The sequence below is a fragment of the Microtus ochrogaster genome, unplaced genomic scaffold (assembly GCF_000317375.1).
Source record: "Microtus ochrogaster isolate Prairie Vole_2 unplaced genomic scaffold, MicOch1.0 UNK16, whole genome shotgun sequence".
NCBI lineage: Eukaryota > Metazoa > Chordata > Mammalia > Rodentia > Cricetidae > Microtus > Microtus ochrogaster.
This window is the reverse complement of record NW_004949114.1, coordinates 3,441,677-3,465,968: the sequence shown is the minus strand read 5'-3', so window position 1 is coordinate 3,465,968 and position 24,292 is coordinate 3,441,677. Positions and strand designations below refer to the sequence as shown.

At 50.4% G+C, this 24,292-nt stretch overlaps 1 protein-coding gene across 2 annotated transcripts in view; it reads right to left on the bottom strand.

Moving 5' to 3' along the window:
• Kcnn3 (potassium calcium-activated channel subfamily N member 3) overlaps positions 1 to 24,292 on the bottom strand; it is a 150,582-nt gene that overhangs the window by 107,783 nt on the left and 18,507 nt on the right. For both annotated transcript variants that reach the window (XM_005367190.3, XM_026789231.1), the window contains exon 2: positions 1,549 to 1,644. In XM_005367190.3, coding sequence (XP_005367247.1) covers positions 1,549 to 1,644 — 96 coding nt within the window. The remainder of the gene's footprint in view (positions 1 to 1,548; positions 1,645 to 24,292) is intronic.

Below are 24,292 nucleotides of genomic sequence, written 5' to 3'. Positions count from 1 at the left end.
CCTTCCTTCCAACCCGAGTTCAACAGGGAGGACCACTGTGTGCTGGGAACCACCATCTATCCTTCCTTCCAACCCGGGTCCAACAGAGTTTTGATTCTTCTTTTTCAATCTGGCCTCTGTGACAGCTTCCCACATAGGCCAGGGTGATGTCTAACAATGCAGCCTCCCTGCAGATCAGAACATGGGGACTCCAGAGGTTGAAGGGCCACAGACGCCCAGGAATGGTGGAGCCTGGGTTGAAGCCGACGCTGGAGACCCCTCTCCTGCCATGGCCCCTTGGTCTGCTTCAATTATGCTACTAGCTGCTTTCTGGGATCTGCTAGGGAACAGTGTGGGTTTGAGTCCAGCAGCTTCCTCCAGTTTGACTCTGAGGGATGTTGCCTAGTGAGCCCTATAGTCAGCCCTCAAAGCGTAGCCCAGTCTAAGCACACAAGACTCTGTAAAAGCTCGAGTAGAGCCTCTAAGGGGGTGTCCTCGTGGCACTGGCACTGAGAGTCCTGCCCAGGAGGCCAAGAGTAAAAATAACTACATCCCGTCCAGCCACAGCAACTCCAGCACTTAGCCAAAGGCTGGCCCTCATTTAGGGACCAGGAGGCTCCCCATGGTGCATCTGCTTCAGGACAACGAGAAACAGAAGGACCCATGTTTGCCAGGATTTGCTGACTGCCATTTATACATATACCCACTTTCTTCTTCCATCCTCACATGAGCCCAGCAAAGCTGGAATAAAGCCTCCATGATCCAGGTGAAAGGTCACAGGGCTAGCCAAAAACACTGCAAGAAGAGGTCATGGCCAAGCCTCAACCCCATCTTTCTGACTCTCGAGTTCTGGTCCTCATCAGTCTCTTCCTGCTGCCCAGATGTGATTCTGTCTCTGTCCCTCTGACCAGAGAACTGGGGCAGTGTCCAGATTCACACACACATGATCACAAACATCTGGATAATTTGGGTGACCTGGGTCAGCAGTGAGCAGATCAACCTGCAAAGGGAGGGGAGAGGGCGGCCAGGGGATGACAGCTCATTGTCATGAGAGGATGCCCAGGTCCACTCATTCCAGAATTACCCTCACAGTTCATGTTCAACTATCCACCCTACATCAGCCAAGCTGGAAGAATACCCAGATGTCCAGGAAATATTTCCCAGAGTACCAAGTCATCCCGGGCAGCCAGGAACCAGAGGCATCCTCAACCACATCACACATCTATTCTGTCGCCTGGTGTTTGCAGAGGTAGAATCCCCTTGCTGGTGTGTGTGTGTGTGTGTGTGTGTGTGTGTGTGTGTGTGTGTGTGTGTGTGTGTGTGGTGTGTAGAGCACAACTCCCAGTCACAAAGCCATATACTCGCCCCATTGAGGGAAAATAATGTTTCCGTTGTTCTAAGGTCACAAGATAGCATCAAGATGCCCTCCTTGAGGATCCAAAGAGAAAGAGAAGAGCTAAGATCTCAGACACTGTCTTGTAAAATCCCTCCAAGCTGGGCTGGAGACAGATGGGCTCAGCCCAGATCCGGGCAGGAGGATGGGCCACTGCTCCAAGCAGAGGGACATACCTGGACTTCCCTCGTGTGATAGGCGATGATCAAACCCAGCAGGATGATGGTGGATAAACTGATAAGGCATTTCAGGGCCAACGAAAACATGGAATCCTGCAGGAGAGAGGGAAAGAGAGTTAGGGGTCCAGGCAAGAAGTAGCTCATGGGTGCAACAGCAAACAGCGGGGCCGAGGAAGGATCCTTAGTCCCTCCTGGGAGCAGAGTAGAGCAGGAAGTTAGCCTGAGCCTGGGCTGTCCCTTCTGAGTCTTTGCTTTTGATAAGAAAACATTCTTGCATTCCCAGAACAACCCCAGTAGGTGCAGTGCTTCATGTCTGTGATACCTGGCTAGATTTTATATTATTGGCCTCCATGTTCATAAGTCTTAAGAATGTAATTCCTTTTTTGCCATTGTTATATGGTTTGGGTATCTATACTGTGTCAACTCATGTTCCTATCTTAGTATAAACCAGAAGATTCACATCCCCAGCCATGGAGAGCTCTGTTAGGAATGAATCAGAATGTCCTGGTGGCTTCTCTGTCCCCAGACTTCAGCCAAGGGCAATAGTGGAGGGACAAGGACAGCAGAAGGATGACTGGGTGGCTGAGGGGCCAGCAAAGGAACAGAAAGGGGTCCTGGGTAGGGGAAGGTTTTGGTGGCCTGCTGGTCAGGGCAGAGGACACTGCCTGCAGCTCCTGCCAAGGTGGCTCTGAGAGTCTGTAGTCTGTGCATTTGCTCTAGGGCTGTCTGGTGGGTCCAGAGCCTGCCCCAGCTGCTCAGAGATGCATGACCATCAAGGTGCCTACACCAGCCTGGCTCAGTGAGTGTTGGCTGCCATTAGTTTTGCTCCTGGCAGTCAGAGCATATAGCTGAGACGACTCCTGCGTAGTCAAGTCTGGAAGGAGAGCTACCTCCACATAGCCTTGAGCAACAAGCACCTCTCTATGGTCCTGAGAGCTGGGGAGACCAAAGAAACAATGCTATCCTCAAGGAAATCAATAATGTACAATTTCTGCATGTTCCAGCTTTATAGCAACGACGTGACCAGAGGCATAAATGGCTCAAGCCAGAGTTCAAAGCCAGAGCCTCCGACCCCCAGGCCATTGCTGTGCTAACTCTGCCAGGAAGTAGGGATGCTGGTGAAAACTCCCCGACACAGATCTAAACGGCTGATTAAGACAAGAGGCCAAAATATAACTAGGTAAGAGAGACAAACTCTACTATTCTGTATAGTTACCTATGGAACATTGCAAATAACTAGAAAAGGACAAACATTCTTACCACATAGAACTGCACAATGTCTGAGGGGATGGGGTATTTTCCAGCCTGAGCCAGTCATCACGTACATGCATGTTTCAAAGTCTGTGACAAAACTCCCATAGAAATATACACATATTATGTTTCAGCTAAGATTTTTAAGATAACAATAGAAGCATTTCAACAGCAACATAAGGTTAATAGCCTGGGGATTCTTATAGCAGAACTGAAAGAGCTTCAGGGAGGGAGGCATCACTGGCAGAGGTCGACCAGCAGATGCCCATGCTGATGCTCTCGGCACCTCCTGTGCACAAACATGGGATGGAAGCTACTCTCTCTGGTGTGTCCATCAATCTCATCTCTTATCTCCTTGGTATAATCAATATAATTATAATATAATATCAATATAATATAATTAGCTCCAAGGAAGAACTAGCGAAATAACTCACTGGTTTGTTCATTCACACTTGGTGTTTGTGTGTTTGTATTGTCTGTTGCAGGGTGCACATGCGGCAAGCAGCCATGTGCATGCACAAGAGCATTCATGTGGAAGCCAGAGGACAACTTTTGGAAGTCTGTTCTCTCCTTCCACTTTCATGTAAAACCCAGGAATTGAATTCAGGTCATCAAGCTTGTGTGGCAACCGCTTTTACCTGTAAAGCCATCCCCAAGAGCCTGTTTTGTTTTCTAAGACAAGGTCCAGGTATGTAAACTTCCTCAGCATCCCAAGTTCTTATTCATTTGAGTTTTCACAACAGTTTCAACCAGTTCTTGCTTGCTGAGTACCTGCTAGACACCCCAGGGCGTGGTCCATGCTGGGGGTACACAGAGAGGGCCCCGCCACGGGAAGTTTTAGTCTGTCTTCTTGTGTAAACCCTCACTTAGTTGAACTATACGTTCCCACTGTGGAGAAACGTGGCCAAGCTGGGGTATAGCTTAGTGGTTCAGAGAGCTAACCGCACAAGGCAGAGGTCTGGATGCTGTCCCCAGTGCTGGCCTACTTAGCATCTCCTGCGCGCTTCAGAGCAAAGAGCAGCCTGGAGCTCTGTCTGAAACCCGTGAGTATAGGGGTGTCTCGGGGAGTCCTGGTGCTCCGCTGATGCAACATGAACACCAGGAGAAACAGAGCCAATTCTGACCCTCCAGAAGGTTCGAGCTTTGAAAGCTTACTTGATTCTGATCCCAGACCCAGCTGGGGCTGAAGACAAAAGCTGGAGACACTCGGGTTGTTGTGGGACATGATGAATTTCCCTACAGGAAGGAGCTGGGACAGCTCACCATGCTCTCCAGCCAGAAATGACCATAAGGTCCTTGTCAAAGTGGTCCAGAAGCATGTGGCCAGCATCACGCCTACCCCAGGAAGGCCTGTGAGCAGCGGCACCCTTCCTGCCCCTAATTCATCTTCTTGGCAAAAAACTAGCTAACGTCAGAATCTATGTCTATTTCCATCATTTTTAGGGGAAGAGGTAAAGGGACAGAGGCCAGACACTATCTCCTCCCTTTAAGCATCTTCCATTTCTCCCAAAAGTCAAAGCTTTTCCATTAAAAGGCAGCTCCCACCTGCTCAGAGGTTTGGACTGCGGCAGCCTGCGGGGCCAGTGGCATCCTGCGGGGAGTCAGGGCTGTGCACTGGACTGACAGAGACCCTAGAGACTTTACAGACAGCCTTGAGGTCTCATCACACATCAATAAAAGAAAAACATTAACTCATTTTCTAACACCTATGAAACATGTCAAAAAAGTCTAGCTGGATCCGGAACATTTTCTATTTGCTAAAATGTTGAATTATCATCTTCTTTCCCACTTGAACTTTAGTGAAGCTTGAAATTGATGTGACTCTTCGGATGACACCAATGACACAGGGTTGACTAATTAGTCACAAAACACCACATGGTGGGGCACCTGTCACACCCGCTGTGCCCTAACACACTCCATCTGGGGCCTTAAAATCGACTCAGTGGCCGTGAGGAGTCCTGCGGTCAACTAGTCAACCCTTCTCCCCTATGTCTGAGGCCTTTTTAACAACAAAGAAATAACCCCCAACAAGCAGGATACGCAGGGCACATTCCATTGATGGGGGAAGTTTTATATATAAAGATTTACTTTTATTTTTAAAATATGAATGTAAGAGGGGTGCATGTGAGGGCAGCACCCACAGAGTTCAGAAAAGGGAGTCAGACTCCCCTGGCTAGAGTTACAGGCACTTACGACCTCCCACGGTGGGTGCTAGGAGCCTAACTCTGGTCCCCTGGAGAAGCCGTATGCATTCTTTTTTTAAAAAATATTTATTTATTTATTTATTATGTATACAGCATTGCTTCCATATATGCATGCAGGCCAGAAGAGGGCACCAGACCCCATTACAGATGGTTGTGAGTCACCATATGGTTGCTGGGAATTGAACTCAAGACCTTTGGAAGAGCAGGCAATGCTCTTAACCTCTGAGCCATCTCTCCAGCCCGCTGTATGCATTCTTAACCACTGGGCCAACTCTCCAGCACTCGTTTCAAAATCCATCTAGTCCTATAGGTTCAAGGATATTCAAGTGGTTCTGACCATCTGAGCAGCTAGTGATGGAGGATAGTATGGCCGTAAAGATAGAAAGCATCAGAAGTCACAGAGAGAAAGAAGTTGGGATAGACTGTTAGCTGGAAAGTTTTGAGCCTCAAACTGCATGTTTCTGAATATTTTTCAATTTTCCCATGTAGAAAAAAAGATTGTGAAAATACCAATATTCTGTATCATAGACTGTTTTCTTCTCTCCTCAAATTATTAATAATGGGAAGATAGCATTTGTAATTGAAAAGTTTATTTTTCAAAACCTGAGCCCTGGACTGCCAGGAAAAGGCTTCTGTGCAGTGAGAAGCTACAGCCTCACTTGTGACATGCCTTCTGCACGGGTGGTTGCAGGAGCAAGTGAGCCTCGAGTGCACCCCTGGCATGGGGATGATGCTCTAAGCTTCCTCTGGGTTTCGAAAGCTCATTTCATGTACTCATGCCCATTCCCCAGTGCCGTGCTCGAAGAGAGACTATTCTCAGCTTGAGCAGATTTCACACTTAGGCCAGGTGGGCGCTTGGGCCCCTTAATCGCTTGGGCTGGGCTTACGCACGAGTGCCCGCTTCAGGCAGCTTTATTGCTTCACTGATTGTCAATCTATCTAACCCACATGTTAGCACATTTGTGCTGTGTGCTTCCTCGGAGCAGACCCACCGCACATGAGCCCTGATCACGTGCTTCCTCGGAGCAGACCCACCGCACATGAGCCCTGATCACGTGCTTCCTCAGAGCAGACCCACCACACATTTGACCCCTGATAAACCTCCTGTCACCGTTTTACCATAAAACACCAAGAATTGGGGAGTCCTGGAAGTGATGTTTTCCAGGTCACGCAGCTCACTCAGTCTTTAGCTATCTGCCAGATTTCTCCGAGTCCCACACTTCCCCTGCTCTTCGGTGTCCTCGGGACTGTGTGAGACAGTATGTCCTGTTACCTCAGTGAAGCCTTGGGCTGCACAAGAGATTTATGGCTGGGCAGAAGATCAAGACACATTCCTGGAGACGTTCCCACCATGTGGTCCTTTTCCGCCCCTGGACATGAACCAGCCCTTCACAGGTCTGTAATCTTCCCATTGATAATAATCTGGACTAATGTCCTGCTACTACAGGCACCTGCTGCTCAAATGAGCCATCATGAACTCTCTTTTGCAGACAAGGAAAACTGAGACTCCAAAGAACTGTATTTGTTCAAGGGCAAAGCCAACAAAGAGCAAAGGCAGGTTTGGGGGGTCAGGCTGCCACTCAAACCCACCTTCCTTCCAGCTTTGAGCCCACAGCCCTGCAGCTGGGCCCCACTGGCCTCCATGTTCAATCAAGGAGCAGCTTCTCAGGGCTGCTGCGTCCCTTCCTGGGGTTGTGCACAAGGTGATAGAGTGGTCCCCAGGCCTCTGAGCCTGCATGATAAATTGCTCTCCTGGCCTGCCTTGCAGCTTCCAGAGACAGGCCAGAATTGTAATGATTACAGTAGATCTCCCCAGAGACTTTGAAGTTTTTAATGTGTTTTATTATTTGGAACATTGCGGGTGGGGGACAGAAAATGATGCAGACAGAGTCATGCAGGAGCCCTGAACCAAAGTGAAATGCAAGCTTCAGCACCAGAGGCTGTGCAGGCTCCTTTCCCCAGCCAAGTTAATAAGCTCCAAGGGTGTGCACATGAGCACGCAGCACATGCACATGGCCCATTCATGACTCTGTCGCTGCTTAGGAGCCCCCAAGGGACGGAGGTGATAACATCCGAACCTGTATTTCCTGAATTAAGGTCTGATGTGCCTTCCTGACATCACCTCGCTTTGTGCATTCGACTTGGGAAATAATTGTGTTAAAATCTTTCCTGTTTAATAAGGTCAACCTTTGCTTCAATTTCATGGAGAGGCTCCAAGACTGATTGATATTCAGCACTGGCTTCGTACTGGAGCTCTGTAATGGTTGTCCTAATTAGACACTCTTGCTAATTAATGCTATGCAGATTAAGCCAGGCCTTCCTTCCCCGTTCCCCGTCCCCCCCCCCCTTGCTGCCAGGGAAGTCAGCATTCTTGGCTACTGATCTCCAGGGAGACCCTGCTTCTCTCCTATGCCTGGGCCTGTCATTCTGCACCTAGCCTAGCCTTCCTTCCCCTGCCTTCCTTCCCTGCCTTCCTTCCCCTGCTTCCTTCCCTGCTTCCTTCCCTGCCTTCCTTCCCCTGCTTCCTTCCCCTGCTTCCTTCCCTGCCTTCCTTCCCCTGCCTTCCTTCCCTGCCTTCCTTCCCTGCCTTCCTTCCCTGCCTTCCTTCCCCTGCCTTCCTTCCCCTATCTTTCTTTCCCTGCCCCTTTCTCCTCATTTTGCCTTCTGAACTTTCACCGTCAGACCTTAGCTAGTCTTCCTCCCAGGTGTACCCGTCTGAGGTCATCTGGGTCATGAGGTCACCTGAGGTCATGCTGGCACTACCAGCATCCTCAGCGTGATGTCCCATCTCATTGTAGGTACTCACAGTCCAGAATGGAGTCACGGAAAGGCTCAGCCCACTCTAACCTGTTGTTAGTGTGGGGATAATAACGTTTTCATTGTCTCTTTCTATAACACAGAACCTGACAACAAAAGGTTAAAATTCAAATCATGTCTCTGAGACTTCTCTGCTCTAACACTGGGCTTCCAGTTTCTTCTTTGGGCCTTATCCTCCCAAGGTCTCCAGTCCCTCCTCTTCTCTCACCTCACACACATAAGATATAGTTATTTTTCCACATTTTTTAAGTCAAACACACTTCCTCTTGTCACGCAGAGCAGAGAAGCTGACTTGGTCTCCATTGCAGGCTCCACCATCAGCACCTTGTCTTCTCAGCACCTCAGAGACACCACCCGGCTACATCTCCTTCACTCAGGCAGCCATGTGGCTGAGCCTTTGCTCTCCCAGGCTCCAGGGTGAGCCTCTGCAGAACACTGGGGTCCCCCACCACCACCCCACTGTACTGAGGGAATCCTATCCCATCAGCACCCTGACCTCCATAGCCGAATTACACCCTTCTGGACAGGCGCCCTCAGCACTCGTCCTGCATACAGCCAAATGCCAGAAAAGAGAGAAACAATGGGCAGGCAGGGCCAGGAGGACAAATAGGGCAGAGATGGTCAAAACGGACAGGAATCTCCAACTGAGAGAAGACATGGTCCCTTTGGGCTGTGCTCATCAAGGAGTGACCGGGACCAGAGGAGGCTACACTCATCTGAGGAGCCCCTGCATCCTGAGTGTGAGCTGCAACCTTGCAGAGGAGGCTACACTCATCTGAGGAGCCCCTGCATCCTGAGTGTGAGCCGCAACCTTGCAACCTCACCCACTGGCAGAGAGCTTTCGAGGGCTCCTGGGTCTAAGCCTCAGACATCTTTCCCGCAACCCTTCGTGCAAGGTCCTTGTGCTGCTTCAACCTTACAGTAACCATGCATGTGACTCTTCTTCCCTCCATGTAGCGCTTCTGTTCTGGAGTGTGTCTGAGGCACAGTGCCCTGGCAGAAGGCCTCCAGTGGGCCCCTCTGTTCTCTCAGCCCTGGGCCCAGCAGGACCGTTATGTGCAGGCTGACTAACTCGGGACGGGGGGGGGGGTCTAAACAGATGGCTGCCTGGAGCCGTGCCCTGCTGTGCCACCTTCTCTGCCTCCAGTCTCATCCCTCTCAGCTGGGAGCATTACCTGCCTGAGACCTGTTCTTGCCCCACACTCTCTCCGAGGCCGCACACACAAGCTGGGGGTCACTTGACAAGACCTGACCTGTTACTGTTGCTCATCCTAGCCAGAGCGCCAGTCAGGAGGGTGTATCTTAACACCAAATTCCTTCGTATGTCATCACAGGAGAACTACTGTCCAGCACATAGCAAGTCAATAAATACCAGTTGAATGTTGAATACTGAATATTTGAAGGAAGGGAGCAAAATTTAGAGATGTGTCCCCAAAGCAGACACTTCCATGCTGGATCTTCAAATTCATGAAGCAAAAAGGGGACGACCAAAAGAATGAGTAATATGTGCTCACTTGCCCCGGGGCCCACGTGGCCCCACCTATAGAGAGAGTTCTGAAGCTGAGAGAAAGTTTGTCACCTATACACAGTCCCTGGGCAAGGAGGAAGTAGAGGCAAGATTTGAACCTAAACAAGTCTGACTCTAACATCCAGAGGGTCTGGAGAAAATCTCGTGGCCAGGCCCCAGCTGTGCCATTAAACCTCAGTGACTTTGGCGTGACAACGACAGTCTGAGGTCAGAGCTGGGAGTCCTGATTGTCCCTGCAAGTCCAGCCCAGGCCTAACCTGGCATAGGGAGGGAAGATGGGGTGCCAGTGAGTGAAGGAAGCCAACATCTTGGACTAAAACACATAAAATCACTTTGGCCTAGGATGTTTGTCGGAGGCCTTCTATTTTGTTACTTCCAGAAGGACATAGGACCTGATATCTGAAGGACATCTTGCAGTGAAAACACCAAGGACACTCAGGTCTGAACAGAGGGTGGCCTGGTACTGTCTAGTGAAGCCAACATGAAGACTAAGGTACCAGCTTAAGAGGCAACGATCCTCCTGGCACCTGGCTCTCCCGTGGTGTGGTGCCCCAAGAAAAGAAAGAGAAGGTCACTTTGGGAACCAGGTTCTCCAGATATCAAGTCCCAAGCCCCTTCAGCCACAGACATAATTCTGATTGAGATGATTCCTTTACAAGGTGTGGGCAGAAAAGGGCAGACAGACAAGGAGGTGTGCTGCATGCCGCCTGTCCTGCATTTCCTGCCACACTTACGACACTGGCGATCAGTCAGAATTTGTGTTACACACTTGCCATATGCCAGGCATCGCGTTGTGTGGGAGGTAGACACAACAGGACGGGGCCTTCCCAGAGCCTGATTGCTACTCCAGAGGGAGCTGCCGAGGCCTCTTCTGGACAAAGCCAGCACAAGCAAATGCTAAGGAGGAATAGCAGCGTCTCTTTGTCCCACCGCGAGTGTGAACATGGATGCAACTCCCCCAGGCACAAGACCCAGGGCCTAGGATGGAGTGACCTCAGCCCTAACCAGAACAACAGATTCAGAATCTCTGCAGGCTTTTTAAAATGATCTCTGGCTCTGATATGCAGGCTAGAGGTAAGAGCTTCTCCTCTAGGAACCTGGGAGGCGGAAATCAGCGTCATCACTGAGATGCCACTAAGCAGATGCTCATAAAAATGATGGAGTCCTGAATCTTGCCATTGGTGGCAACAGTTAAACCCTCCTGGCTCGCTGTGTGAGAGTGGCAGCAGCTGTTAGCCCAGGCTGGTCTGACTGACTCTTCAGGCTGACAACTTGCTCCCTCTCCAGGCGCCTTTGAGAGACACTCCCCTGGAAGGCCTTGACTCTCTCAGAAATCTGTCCTTGGTCTACTTCGGTGTGAAGCTAAGCCAGTACCCCTGTGAGTCTCACTCCAACTTGGCCTCACAGGTCCCTATGGCAGTTCCCCTTCTCACGCAAGGGCTGAAGGCATCCTTGGAAATTCTACATGAGGACGGTAGGGACAGGAAGACTGGCTTGTCCCTAGCAGAAGTCAGCCTGTGGTAGAGCAACTGTAGAAGCCAAGTTTGCGTTCACAGGCTCACCTGGCAGTCCCGTCACACTTGACTTCATCTGTTCTCCGAAAGCCTGGACCCTGCTTGAGAAGCCATTTCCAGGCCTATCACCTAGTCATTTTCTTTCTCCTTCCTCTACTGTGGCACATGAGTATCAGCCAGTCAGCAATGTCACAAGTCCTGTGGTGCTGAAAAGCAATACAGAACACACACTCGCCACGGCTGCTGGCCTCAGACTACTGCATCTCCCAGTCCCTATTTACAGATGAGGAAACTGAGGGCCCTCCTATCCAAGATCACATTCCAAACTGAAAGGGGTAAGAATTCCAGCCTCTCAAGGCTTGGGCTGGCCTTTCCCCTTGTCCCTGTCCTGCCTGCAATTAGCCTGACGCTCCCCCAAAGGGCAGGGCCCGCCTGAGCCTCCTCAGCACCTGTGGGCTCATTTCACAGTTTGAGGAAAGACTATGGCTCAAATCAAAAGAAATAGCAGTTACCTACTCCAGGTTCTCCATCTTCCTCTCGCTTAAAACACAACCACTTCAACATAAATAAAGAGAAATGGTCTGGAAAAATAACCAGTTGGCATGGAACAATTGGCATTTCAGTCTGCAGAAGAAGCGGAAATACTGTTTTGGGAAACTCAGAGCTGCCATGAGCTGTTAACTCCTAACCATTTGGCACATGGGCTTTTCAATTGTTTCGCTGTGATGGATGATGTTGACAGAAGAGGCGGAGACCAAACATGGGCTATGAATGGGCTGGCTGTGGTACCTTTACAAACCGTCTCTTTCTCTAGTCCTCTGGCACCAAACCGTTGCCAGCCTGCCCACCTTGCTTTGAGCACCAGCAATGCCAGCAATGGGGCACCACTTGAGCCACGTCAACTACTCCGATCAAGTAAGCTTATCTGAGGACCCAGAAGGCCAGCCGTGGGTCACATGGCCACTGACGTAAACGGAGATCGAGGCGCTGTAGGGAGCAGCTTTCCTTCCTACAGGCCCGTGTGCTTCCTTCCCAGCTGGGACCGGACAAAACGGCTATCCCAAGGAAGGGTAGCATAGGATGTTTCAGTGAACAGGCGATGAGTCAGGAAGACATCTCCCACCTTCATGACCATATCCACCATGATCAGCTTCAGGAAGCAAATCTCAGATGCTTAGGGACACCCAAGAACCTGCCATGAAGGAAACTCGGGCCCTGCATGTACCCAGTAAAACAAAACTGGCTGAAGGAACAGGGGCCGTCCCGACTCGGTGATCCAGAAATACAGCGAGGGCGAAGAGTCCCTGAGCAAGCTCGGGGCTCGGTAGCCTGTGTCCCTGCTGCCTCCTCCGCAGATCTGCACGTCAGTGTGGATGAGAGCTAACTACAGAGCATCAGATAGTTATGAAACTACCCCCTACAAGGAACCACAAGGCCTGGATGTGTCTCTGTCTAGCAACAGTGGATTGTCCACGGCTTTGGGGCCCCATGAAGACTGCTTCTGGGAACGTTCCAATCTCAAACACTCAAAGACAGCCTGAGAAACTGCTGCCCAGCAGGTCCTGGCGCTAACCATCTTGAAAGAAAGGAGAGAGGGAGGGGGGAGGGAGGGGAGTGGGGGGAGAGAGGGGGAGGGGAGGGAGGGAGGGAGGGAAAGACCTCCAAAAAAAAAAAGCATGGTGTTGCACTTGACAATTGAGAAACTGGGGCACAGAGAACCCATACGTTTTCCCAAGGATAATTGGGAAGTAGAGGGGCTGGACTCTAACCTCAAGTCCCCCCCCCCGCCGTGTGTGTGTGTGTGTGTGTGTGTGTGTGTGTGTGTGTGTGTGTGTAACCCTGGCTGGCCTATAACTCACTGTGTAGACTGGCCTCACACTCACAGGGTCTACCTGCCCTGAGTATTGGATCAAGGGTCTCTACCACCACGCTCACGCTCAGCTAACCACAAGCTTTCTAATCCCTTGTCCAAGACTAGTAGAGTCCCAGGCTGAGGCCTGCTGAGGTCACCCTGCTCTTGCTGATACCTGCTCCCCTTCTTCAGAAGCCAGGTTGACTGACCCCTCCCTCTGTTTCCATGGCCACAGAGTTCCCTGACCTCAGCCAGCTGCCTCTACCTTTGTGAGGACAGCCACCTAGAAAGCCAGTCCCAAAATGGTAGGTGGACCATTTGGCCCTGTTATTGTCTTTAATATCTATTCAGTGACAGCAAAACCTCCTCTCCCCTCCAGGATTGTTGTGAAGGCCAGATGATGAATGTGAGCGTGTTCTAGTAGTCATGACTTCCCATGAGCTCACAGCACAAACCATACACAGGGTGTCTATAATGTCCGCTAGCCCAGAGAGTCCACTTTGTGCCTGACATAATTATCAATATGAATAGTAGCCTTGTATGATGCCCGACAGTGAGTCAGACACCTTCTTATCCACAATGCATTTGCTGCCAGGGGGCCTGAGAGATGGGCTCACTTTCCTACCCTTCCACCCTGAAGTCTCTCACCTTGTAGAAGGGAGGAAAGGAATTTTCTACTGCATTAGCAGACCCTCTGCCCCAGCCAGGCTCACAGACAGGCATCATTTGCTAGATCAAAGTAATTATTAGTAGACACTATTTTTAGCAAGGCGGTGTCACTGTGCCTGGATTAATTGCACTTCTATGTCACTCCTTTAAGGTTTATCATATCAATTATGGACAGCCATAGTCATGAGCTGAGCTTGCTTTAGTCCTCGCTGGCTTGAATTTCTCAGCACAGAATTTCTCAGAGGTAGCAACCTGTCAAGAGCTAACTAGCAGAATATATTTGATATCGAATCACTGGACATCAGCTTAGAATTTTCCTATTTATGGGTCTTGTTTGATTTTGTCCTTCCCAATTCCCTATTTGATCTTTAGGAGACAGAGCAAGTCACTCCTGATGCATGGACAGAAAACCTAAGGCCCGGCATATCTAACCAAGTATATAAAGCCACAATTCTGCCAACCCCAATTCTGCCAACACAGCATAGCCAAAACATCGTCAAGCCTTTTTGGTAAATCCATGGGTGTGAACCGCATTGGGGGTTCTTTCCGTGCTTTGAAGTAGCCCCATGATTGGGTACTTGGGATGGTCCACAGCTACTTGGAAACAGGACTGACAGGAAGCCAACCAAATGCATCAGTGTGTGTGTGTGTGTGTGTGTGTGTGTGTGTGTGTGTCAGGCTCGGAGCCCTTTACCATAAGAGCTTCAAGGGGCCTCACTGACAGAAAGAAAAACAATTAAGAAATTCTAAGAAGAATATGTCCAGATCAGAACAACATGCAAACACAGAGACCCAGAGGTTCCAATCTTGCTGCAGTGCCGCTGGAAGGCACCCCTTGCAAGTAAGAAGGTGACAGGGCTCCCACAGGCCTCCACCAGTGTTGAAATGGGAGAAGCCAGGGAAAGTCAGTTGACACTTGAGTGTCTGATATTTGGGTCCATGATCAGAGTGTGCCGGCCCCACACCACTCTCAGATCTAAGCAGTCCTCTCTGTCACCTCACCCAAAGCCTGTCTTGGAGATAATGAAACTAGCAGGTGTGGTGGTGCACGCCTTTAATCCCAGCACTGGGAGAAAGAGGCAGAGGCAGATAGATCTCTGTGAGTTCAAGGCCAGCCTGGTCTACGGAGCAAGTTCCAGTACAGCCAGAGCTACATAGAGAAACCTGACAGATGGTAAAACTGAGGCACCATGCAGAAACAAGCCGGGCAGAGCTGAGAAAGAACTCATTTCCTCTGGCCTCCTGCTGCCCAAGGCTGTGGGTTTCCACAGGCAACTGTGTGGAACACTCCCTCGTGGGAAAGTTAGCTGCGATGTTCCGTCTCTCTCCTCCACCTTCACCTCAGGCTCCTCCCCCATACTTCTTCCCTTCTGCACTGTTTCTGTTTTCCAGGAACATGCTTTAAGATTGCCAGCCAATGAGTGGAGTCTAGATGAAACCACTAGAACCCTCGAAGTCCCACACATACGGTCTTCTACTCTGCACCAGAGGGAGGAGGGAGGAAGGCTCTCTTCCTTCTGCTCCCTTGCCCCTCACAAGACCTGGCACCTACTCATAGATGCTAGATGGAGAAGGAACGGATTCCGCAGGAGAGGGAGCTATGCATTGCTCCGCCACAGATTTGATCCCTCAGGTAGTCACACCTAGAGTTAGGAATTTAATATCTGAGTCACCTTAATTTCCTCATCCCACTGGCTAAACAGATAGCTGTTTGTTCAGCATCCATCACTCACGCTTTGAACTCTAACAGCTGTGCTCAGAGACCAAGGAAAACAGAAAGCCTGCCAAGCCCTCCTGGGGCTCCTCACCCTGGAGGAACACTTGAATGGGAGAGGAACAGAAGGCCAATAAGGCTTTCAGAAGTGATTCCCAGGATGGGAAAAGCCGACACTGGAGTTCACAGGCAACCACCGTAGACGACAACAGCTGAGCTTTTAAAACCCAAGTCAGCATAGGAAAAAGACAGGACGGGCCAAGTGCACTGTCATTTCTCACAAAGACGTCACTGGCTACGAAGCAGCTGCCTATTGTCAGATGCAGGCCAGGTGGAAGGGTCATAGGCACAGGAAGTGGTGACTTCACTGAAGAGAGCCAGCTGGGCCCAGGGTGTGATGGTGGAAGTCCAGAGTCCTGGGGTCAGAGGAAGGAAGCCAATGGGCTGCAGAGTCAGGAGGGTACATTCTTCCCGAGGGACTCATCCCTCCAGCTCCAGCCACCACCAGCTGCTGGTTATGGTAAACCAGGAGGCAGAGTCAGATGGCAAGAGGCAGGGGGACAAATACAGAACAAAGAGATGGCTGCCAAGAAGGGAGATCCTGAGTGTGGACTCTCGGGGCAGAGATAGGTCTTAGGCTCCTCACACCATGCAGGTCAGAACACTGAGGTCAGGACACACAGGTCTCCGTCACCTAGCTACAGAATACAGACCCAGAAACAAAACCTAGAGCTTGGATCCTGGACCCGGACCTCAGTGCTTCTTCTGAGGTATCACACTGGTTCTAAAACAGGCCATGCCCCCCATTCTTTAGGCTCTCTTTGTCACTTCTCCAGTTTCTGGGACAGAATAGGCACTGCATGTACAAGCCCCGCCCATCTCTGCAGTTCCTACTTACATCATAGGCTCCAGACAATCAGACCCCGCCCACCCTATACACACACACACACACACACACACACACACACACACACACACTCACACACGGGAGTCGGGTGGCTGTTGTCTTCCTATCTCTCCACTACCTCCAGAAAACCAGCATTTTGCCTGAGATATGAAAAGAAAAATGTAATATTGGTAGACTCAGTTGTCAAGTTAGGGAGTGAACTCAGACTGCGTTGGTCTCAGAAAGCCATGTCACCTATGGAAAAGCCAGCCGGCTCTGAACATGCTGTAACCTCTGCTTTTCTCTCTTCTCTCCCTTCCTCCGTTTCAGGCACAACCGAGCCTTGTGAGGTGGTAATTCACAGGAAAACAGAGACGGAAATCCAAGTGACGTGAAGACCTGTCCCCCCTGATGCCGCATGGGTCATCAAATGTGATGGCAAAGCAGCCAGGCCAGTGACTAAGCTCATTTACCCGTGAAATGAACCCACAAACACATGACCATAGCCATGGCAGCAACTGCAATGAGCAGCCGCTAGGAGGCGGTGCACAATGCCCCCTGCACCTGCCCAAAAGACACGCTGACCCCCGGGGAGCACTGAATGACCAAGACTCTCTGAGGGTTCCCACTGATGTGATTTATTATTATTGTTATTATTATTATTATTATTATTATTATTATTATTATTATTATTTACAGACCATTGCCTTCAAATGGCTTTCCCTATATAAAACATAAACAGGGTGTTACCCCTGCACAGTCCCTGTGCTGCAGCAACTGGCAAGCAAGAAGGTACCCAGACAGCAGAAACAGCAGAGACTGGACCTAGGGGACCAAATGACAACTTAACCATCGGAGTGCATCATCACACTCAGGTGACCAAGAACCGGCCTAGGCATGGAATGTCTTCCCATCGGGAAGGCCGCCCAGCTCAGACCACAGCTCAGCTCACGCTTGGCAAGGCCAAGGACTCCCATGCCATCAGCTCTTTGCCAGGAGTCAGGCAGGAAACAGGCCTTCGGGGCATGGGGCAGCTCCATGGCCTGGAATGGGGGTGGGGGTCAGGGATTTCAAAGGCCCAGGCTCAGAGTCCACCAGGAAAGGCCCTTGCTAGAACGGTGCTTAGTTTGTCTATTTATTGCTTGCAATTTGTCTAGTATTTTCTCAAAGGTCACCGGGTGGCGATTTCAATGCTGTAAAATTTGTAGAGATGCTCCAGAAGAAATGTACAAATTTCACAGGTTTCTGCTGGCTTAAAGGTGATATATTTTATTAAAAGCATCTATTCTGGGTGTACTTTAGATAGGATTTGGCAACTGATTGGTTAGAGATCCAAAAGGCCTATGCTATTAAAAGACTCACTGTGGGGTTTTGGGGAAGGGAAGGTGGCAAAAAGAAACAGAAATCAAAGGCATCTGCAAAGGTAGGGTTGGTAGACAGAGCAAAGCACTGGAGATCACAGAGTGCTTAGTCACCTCGCAGTCCCCAAGGCAGGGGCTGGGAGAAAGGATCCTGACAAAAGCCAGGGCAGCTTGTCACCAAACTCCCCACTGCCACACCTGCACAGGCCCCTCTTGCTTTCCTCCTGCGGCTCCTCGTCAGCGAAACCCAATCTTCGTGTTGAAAGGAAAATAAACAGGGGAATTGCCTGAGGAAAGAGACTCCTCACTGTGGACCAAAAGATTCTACGTTTTCCCTCAGCCCCCAGCAGCTTCTCCCAGCAGCAGAGCCATTCTCTTCCTGTCAGCCCATTGATGCACAACTTCCTGTCAGGGCAGCAGAGGAGTCGGGAAATGTGTCTTCCTTCACAGCCTCTGCTGGTGCCAGGCAACAGCCGAGAACTTCTCACAGATCCAGCAAGCATCTTCAGCTCTGACTCTATTGGCTATCCTGAGGATTCAAAGCCACCAGGAAGGGACTCAGGGAAAGGCCTGACCACCTGCCATTGAGCCCAGCACATCCCTGCTCACCTCTGGGCACCCAACCTAATCATAGCCATCAGGAAGACCAAAGCTGGCCCTAAAGTGGCAGAAATAATTGCTAGAAAGAGGGAGGAACTCTTCTGTGTAAAAACTAGCCGCTGAGGACAGATCCACAGTGGAATAAAAGTGAAATCCTCCCTCTCTACCAAAGCTCACATTAAAAGCAATGAGAGGAAGACTAAGAATACTAATCACCTCCATTATTGAATTTGCCACAGGAACCTGCGTTATCTCCTTTAATCTCCACCAAACTTATGATAGTGGTTCCCAGACTTTGGTGCACACTAGAATAACCCAAGGAACTTGGGAAATTCCCAGTGTCCAGGCTGCTCCAACCAATGCAGTCAGAAGGCTGGGACAGGCATCATGGGTTTTTTGGTTATTGTTTACTTGTTGATTTTTGTTTCTCCTTTACAACACATTTTTTTATAAAGATCCCAAGGTAATTCCAAAGTGTAGCAAGGGCTGGGCAAGGTAGCAAACACCCGAATCCCCCGATTTGGCAGGCAGGCAGAGGCAGGCAGACCTCTGAACTCTGAATGCAAGGTCAACCTTGTCTATATAGAGAATTTAAAGCCACTGAAGGCTGTAAAGACCCCATCTCAGATTTAAAAAGAAAATATATCAGGGTTTATGCACCCCTAAAGAAGGTGCTGTTATATCCTATTTTATTCATGAGAAAATTAACAGGCTAAATCGCCCGCCTAAAGTCAGTCTCTAAAACTCAGAGCTGTCAGCAGAACACCTCAAACGTGAACACCAGGGGCTCCTCCCTACTGTCCACCACCAACCCCAAACCAGAGCTCCTCCAAGACTCGGGAGCTTGAACACAGGGTCTGTGTATGGCTGGAGAGCAGACTGTGTGTGTGCATGGCCCCACCAGGCAGTCGTGGAATCGGTAAGTTCTGCTCCATCAACTGGCGCTATCATTTGAGATCTCTCCAGAACTAAGTGCCGCCTAACCCAAAAGGACGTAGAGACGATACAGTCAAGAGCATAGACATTCCACAGAAGGCAATGCAGCAAGCCCAAAGTAGAGCAAGTGAGGAAGGACTCCAGGAACCTGGGAACCAGAACACCTATGATTAGTCCTTCATTGCATATGGGACATGAAGAAAGTCGCTCCCCTCACGGGTGCTCAGATTCCTCTTCTGCACGTGGATCCACATGGATCCTTCCAGCCTGGTCTTCCACGGTGCTTGTGGGGCCCGTTCTTGGTGTGAGAGGGTGTAGGAAGAGCTTTAGCCTCACTCCAGAGAAAAAGGGCCCACAAACTGTTCAGACACACCCAGCCCCAAGCAGGAGATAACAATGCACTGGTTCAACAAACAGGCCAACAGGAGGGGCAACACCCTGCACCTCCCCAACCATGGCCATCTGAGCAAGACAGGAGCAGTATACCAGGTCTGCCTCACCTGACAGCTCCCCAGTGTCTGGGAAGATATCTCTGCTCAATGTCCCTGCCCACCCCACCCCCACCAAGGAACTTCTGTCATTTCCCAAAGACAAGGCCAGCATGTTAGACTCCCTAACATGGCTCACCCATGGCCCTCCCCACTGTCCTTTAATGTCCCTGCTACTTGTGTTTCCAGCTCCATCCCTCCCCTTGGTTCTAGCACACTGCACAGACCCTCTGTTCACACCCTGTCACCAGAGATCTGGATAGGATGCTCGGTGTCAAGAGAACGGGCCTTGGGAGTCACACGGCTGCTCTCTCATTGGCTATGAGACTGAGCCTTACCGTACTCTGCTACAAATGGGGCAATAATCTTAATGTCTTCATGGAGTACCAGGACTAGGCACCTGCCTTCAGAGTCCTAGAGCCTAGCACAAGCTCTGGTACTGAGAACTTGGAGCAGGTTTGGTCACACTCAGCCCCAGACTGTTTGCAGACTCAGCCCCCTAGCCACCCTCTGCCACAGGTGACTTTTGTACCTATCTACTGCACGGAGCACACTCTCTGCACTATCCAGAGAAGTCAACTGCCCAGACGCTCCCACACCTGCCTGACCTATACATCTGGTTCCCAACACCTCTTAAACCTTAACCCTCCAAATCCCCAGGCTACCAGGAAGCATCCGCTGGCCTCAAATACCCTTGGTCTCGATATCAGTCCTTGTCAAATTCTAAGCCCTGAGGTTCATGAGGGAAGAGGGGTTGTGAGGACTGGGACTCAGTACCTAGCATTCAGGAAACCCCAGGTTTGAGTCCCAGCCCCTGAGGGTGTAGGACAAAGGGGAGCTTAGAAAGGTTAGGGAAGGTGGGGAGGAAGAGTAGAAGATTGAAACCCCTCATAGCTAGGTATAAAATCAGATATGTTCATAGAGAAAGCAGACAGATCAGGAGTGGTGTCCCCAAGGTACCTTCTCCCCTCCACTTCCCATAGAACCCAAGAAAAAGCCACCCAGTTGTAAGACTCACAATTCACGATGGCTTAACAAAGTCCAAAGCCTCAAATACAGAAGAGACAATGACCGAGGAACCCTCGCAAGGAAAGCTGTCTATGAGAGTTAATGAAATCCTTCTGCTAAGAAGCAAGCACAAGGCCCTCTGTGCCTGCCTGGGTGACGGTCTTGCAGGTGAGGGTGACTACAGAGGGACAGGCAGCTGCCCAGTAGGAAAACACAGGACCAGCCGTCTCAAGGCCAAGCACGAATATGAGCAGGGAAAACTCACCCTGCGGGGGTAAATGGGAAGAACCCCCACTCCCCCTCCTCCCCCTTCCCAGCCCTCCTTCAGTCAACTATTATGCAACTTAAGTAACTCCACGCAGATTTGCATAATGTATGCATTGTTAGTATATGATCTTGTTGGGCTTTCAGACTGTATAAAGCAATTTTGCTACTTTTAATGGAGAGTCAGAGACAAAATTCCTCATTACATACAGAAACTGTTTAAATCATCACGTGGGGGAATTATCGGCAAAAACAAAATGACTACCAGTCAGAAATGTAACGAACACTTCTTTGATACTTCAGTAAAGAATGTATCATGGTATCAGGTGCCTGGCACAGGACTGGTCACAAGTCATGCCAATCAAGTGTCTTACACACTGTCTGTGTGGTGCCCATGGCAAGCAGAGAGGCAGAGACTGTACTATGGCTGTGAAGCCACTTTGGGCTCCTGAGTGACTCCAATCAACGAGATCCAAACTCCATGTTTTCACCTTTTGTAAAATGTTGAACTCCATTTTCTTCCTCAGTACCTACAATCAGCCTGTCACTCCCATGTTAGGGCTGAAGAAACTGGGATATGACGAAGTATGAGTTCTTCACTAACAGTCAGTCTAGGATCTCTGTATTTCTTCTGCAGGGAAAGCACATGCCCTCTCCCCCATCTCTGCTTCCATGACAGACATGACAAATCAATCACAGCACTTTTCTCACTGAGCGCAGCTAGCACCTCAGAATCCTCCTCTTCACAGCTCCTCTGGCTGCTGGTGCCAACTGTTCAGAATTAACACCCGGATAAAACCTCTTCTCTATGCCTACTCCATATCCTGCCAACTCTTCAGTATTCAGCCAACATGGTGACAGCACCACAAATTTCTGAGAATTGTTTGTGGGCTATGGCTGCTCAGCCCCAGGAACCCATATGACACCCCTTAGCCTGCTGACCAGTTCCAAATGGGTTCTGAGGGAATAGGACACACCTGCCAATTGAAAGGGATTGAGAGGACTGAAAGGTCGCTGTTGTGCCTGCAGGGCCTACACAGGACCATAAGCCACCCTTAACTGATGTCCACATTCTGCTGCAGCAGTGACACACTTCCAAAACGTAACCTTGGCCTGAATATTCTGAAACAAGACCCTTCAAGGTGTTCAGCTGGAAAAGAGAACAAACACTGCCCAACACACACATAAGAGCCATGTGTGTGCACACGCGTATGCGCACACACACATACACACACACACACAAGCATGTTGTCCTGCAACTAGGCAGCTTCAGGAACACACCTCCCTGTACATCTGCTGAGTCTCCCAAATCTAAGGGAAAATGTTCCTGCAATTCTTACACAAACAAAGCAAACACAAACACACACACGCACACATGCACACACGCACGCACACACCATGTCCTTCAAGGGAACCTGTTTGGACAACTTCAGGACAACCCTAAAGTGCTCACAGTGATCCTCAGAGAACCCTTGTTATTCAGAGCAGAGAAACATGAACCTTGCCCCTGCCCAGAGCTCTTTGACACTCCTTTGCTCACCGGACAGAAGACAGAAAGCTGCCTGCTAGCCCCAGAACGCCCTAGCTAGGTCTTCTGGAACTCACCAGTGCTGGCTAGCTAGTCCCCAGGAGACAGAACAGACCTGCTCTTCTCTGCCTACAACCAAGGACCCAGACAGCGCTCAGCTGCCACTGGGTTCCTTCTGCTCACTACTCCTCTGCCTTTATCTCGCAGGGAGATTTTCTCTCTCTCTCTCTCTCTCTCTCTCTCTCTCTCTCTCTCTCTCTCTCTCTCTCTCTCTCTCGTCCCTTGGCTCCCAAAGCAGTCCTGGGTGGGTTCATCTTTCAAATCCTTTCAAATCATCCAGGGCCTCCTGGAGCAGACTTGAGGAGTTTTAATGTTTGCAGTCATGCCGACCCTGGGCCGAAGGACCATTAGCCAGCTCCATTCTAGCATGCGGGAGCATCCGTGCCCACCACTGGAGAACAGTAGACTACCACAGACCTTGTTTACAAGTGCATAGTAAAAAGCGGACCAACTTCCAGTCGGTTTTATTCATTTTCCATCTCTACAGACAACATGGCCCCTTATGGTCTACACCTAGAAGAGACAAATCTGCCCCACTCCTCAGTCTACCATAGCCATTAGGAGTCTGCAGCAGATTTCCACAGGGTTGGATCAAATTCCAGGAGAAGAGAGCAGCCAGAAGGCATATGGGAAAGAGCAGAGCAACAGCAAGAGCTTGCCTTGAGACGTGCGCTCTGCTTCCGCTGCCACTGTGGGGTAATCAAGGTATTTGGGGACGGCCCTTTGGGGACTACTGTACTCACTGAAGGAAGAGCAGCCCCTGAGTGGTGTGCAGGTCAATGGGGCTGCTGACACAGCACACCTGTCACCCGCTGTGCTGGAGACACTGGAGCATTCCCCCAGCCCCCAGGACAGTCTTTCTGTTCTCCTGACACCTCATCACAGACTCCTTGCTGTGAGCCTCCCCTTGGGCCTGTCTCCTCTCACCCACCTCTGCCATCCGTGCCTACCCCATCCTTGTTCGCTTACCAAATACCTGCAGGCAGCCTCCGTGCACTGACGCCAGCACACCCCTGATCTGAGATCCTCCTGAGGACCCAGACAGCAGCATCACCATCCTGTTCTATGCAGGACACTACCCCTCAGAGCTTTCATGTTTGTCCAGGTCACACACAGAGAGGGTAGAGGACAGTGTACCAGGGCAAGAGTGCCAGCCAGGACTCTATTTCTCTGGGACCTGAACTGGGTCAGGCCCCAACTTGGAAAGAGATCCAGCTAGCCTCTGAGAAACACAGTGATGGAGAGAGGAACTGGGGATCCAGGAAAGTCTCCAGTGACACAGGCAAGACCAGAAGCTAAGCTGATTTGCTGACCCCACTGACATCTCTGCTCACTGCATGGGGTGGCTGGTAGGGACGGATGATGGGTATTTTGAAAAGTCGGTCATGTTAGAGAATAAAATCATCTATATACCATGACGTGAGATGACCCCAGGCTTCCCCTCGATGGCCTCCCGCACTCCTCGAGCCCTCCAGAGCCACAGCCTAAGGGAGCTGCCATCCCCACTCATTCTTCCTCTTCTCCTTCAATGCAACCATAACCTGCTTCTGCCACCCATCCCATTCAGTCCAGCACTACTCCTTGACAATTCAAAATGGTGACTGTTGCTGAGCCAGAATCCTCCACCTGTGTTCTCGAGTCCTCTCTGACAGCCATGGCACGGGTTAATCAGGGAGTACCGATCATTTCCCACTTGCCCCTATGTGTAGTCAGACACTTCTCCGCTATACATGAGCCTGGGGAGGGGGGCAGGGCTGTCTCTGCATGCTGTCGCCACTCCACCCGGATCTTTGAAAACATGCAGGAAGAGGGTGTCTCCATCTCCATCAGGTCTGGCTGGAAGCCAGTACTGATGGGTTCCAGAAGGAGAGCCCCCAGCCAGGGCGCTGGTGCCAGTTGGTGCCGGGTGGTGTGGGCATTCTGCCACCCGACTCTTTGGGACAGCAGGCTGCCTGGCTGCTCACTGATGCCTGTCCTCCAAGAAAGGGCTGGATTTTGAGCAGAACAGGGAGGTACCTAAGCCACAGGACTTGTATCAGCCTTTACACACAGCCTTGGAAA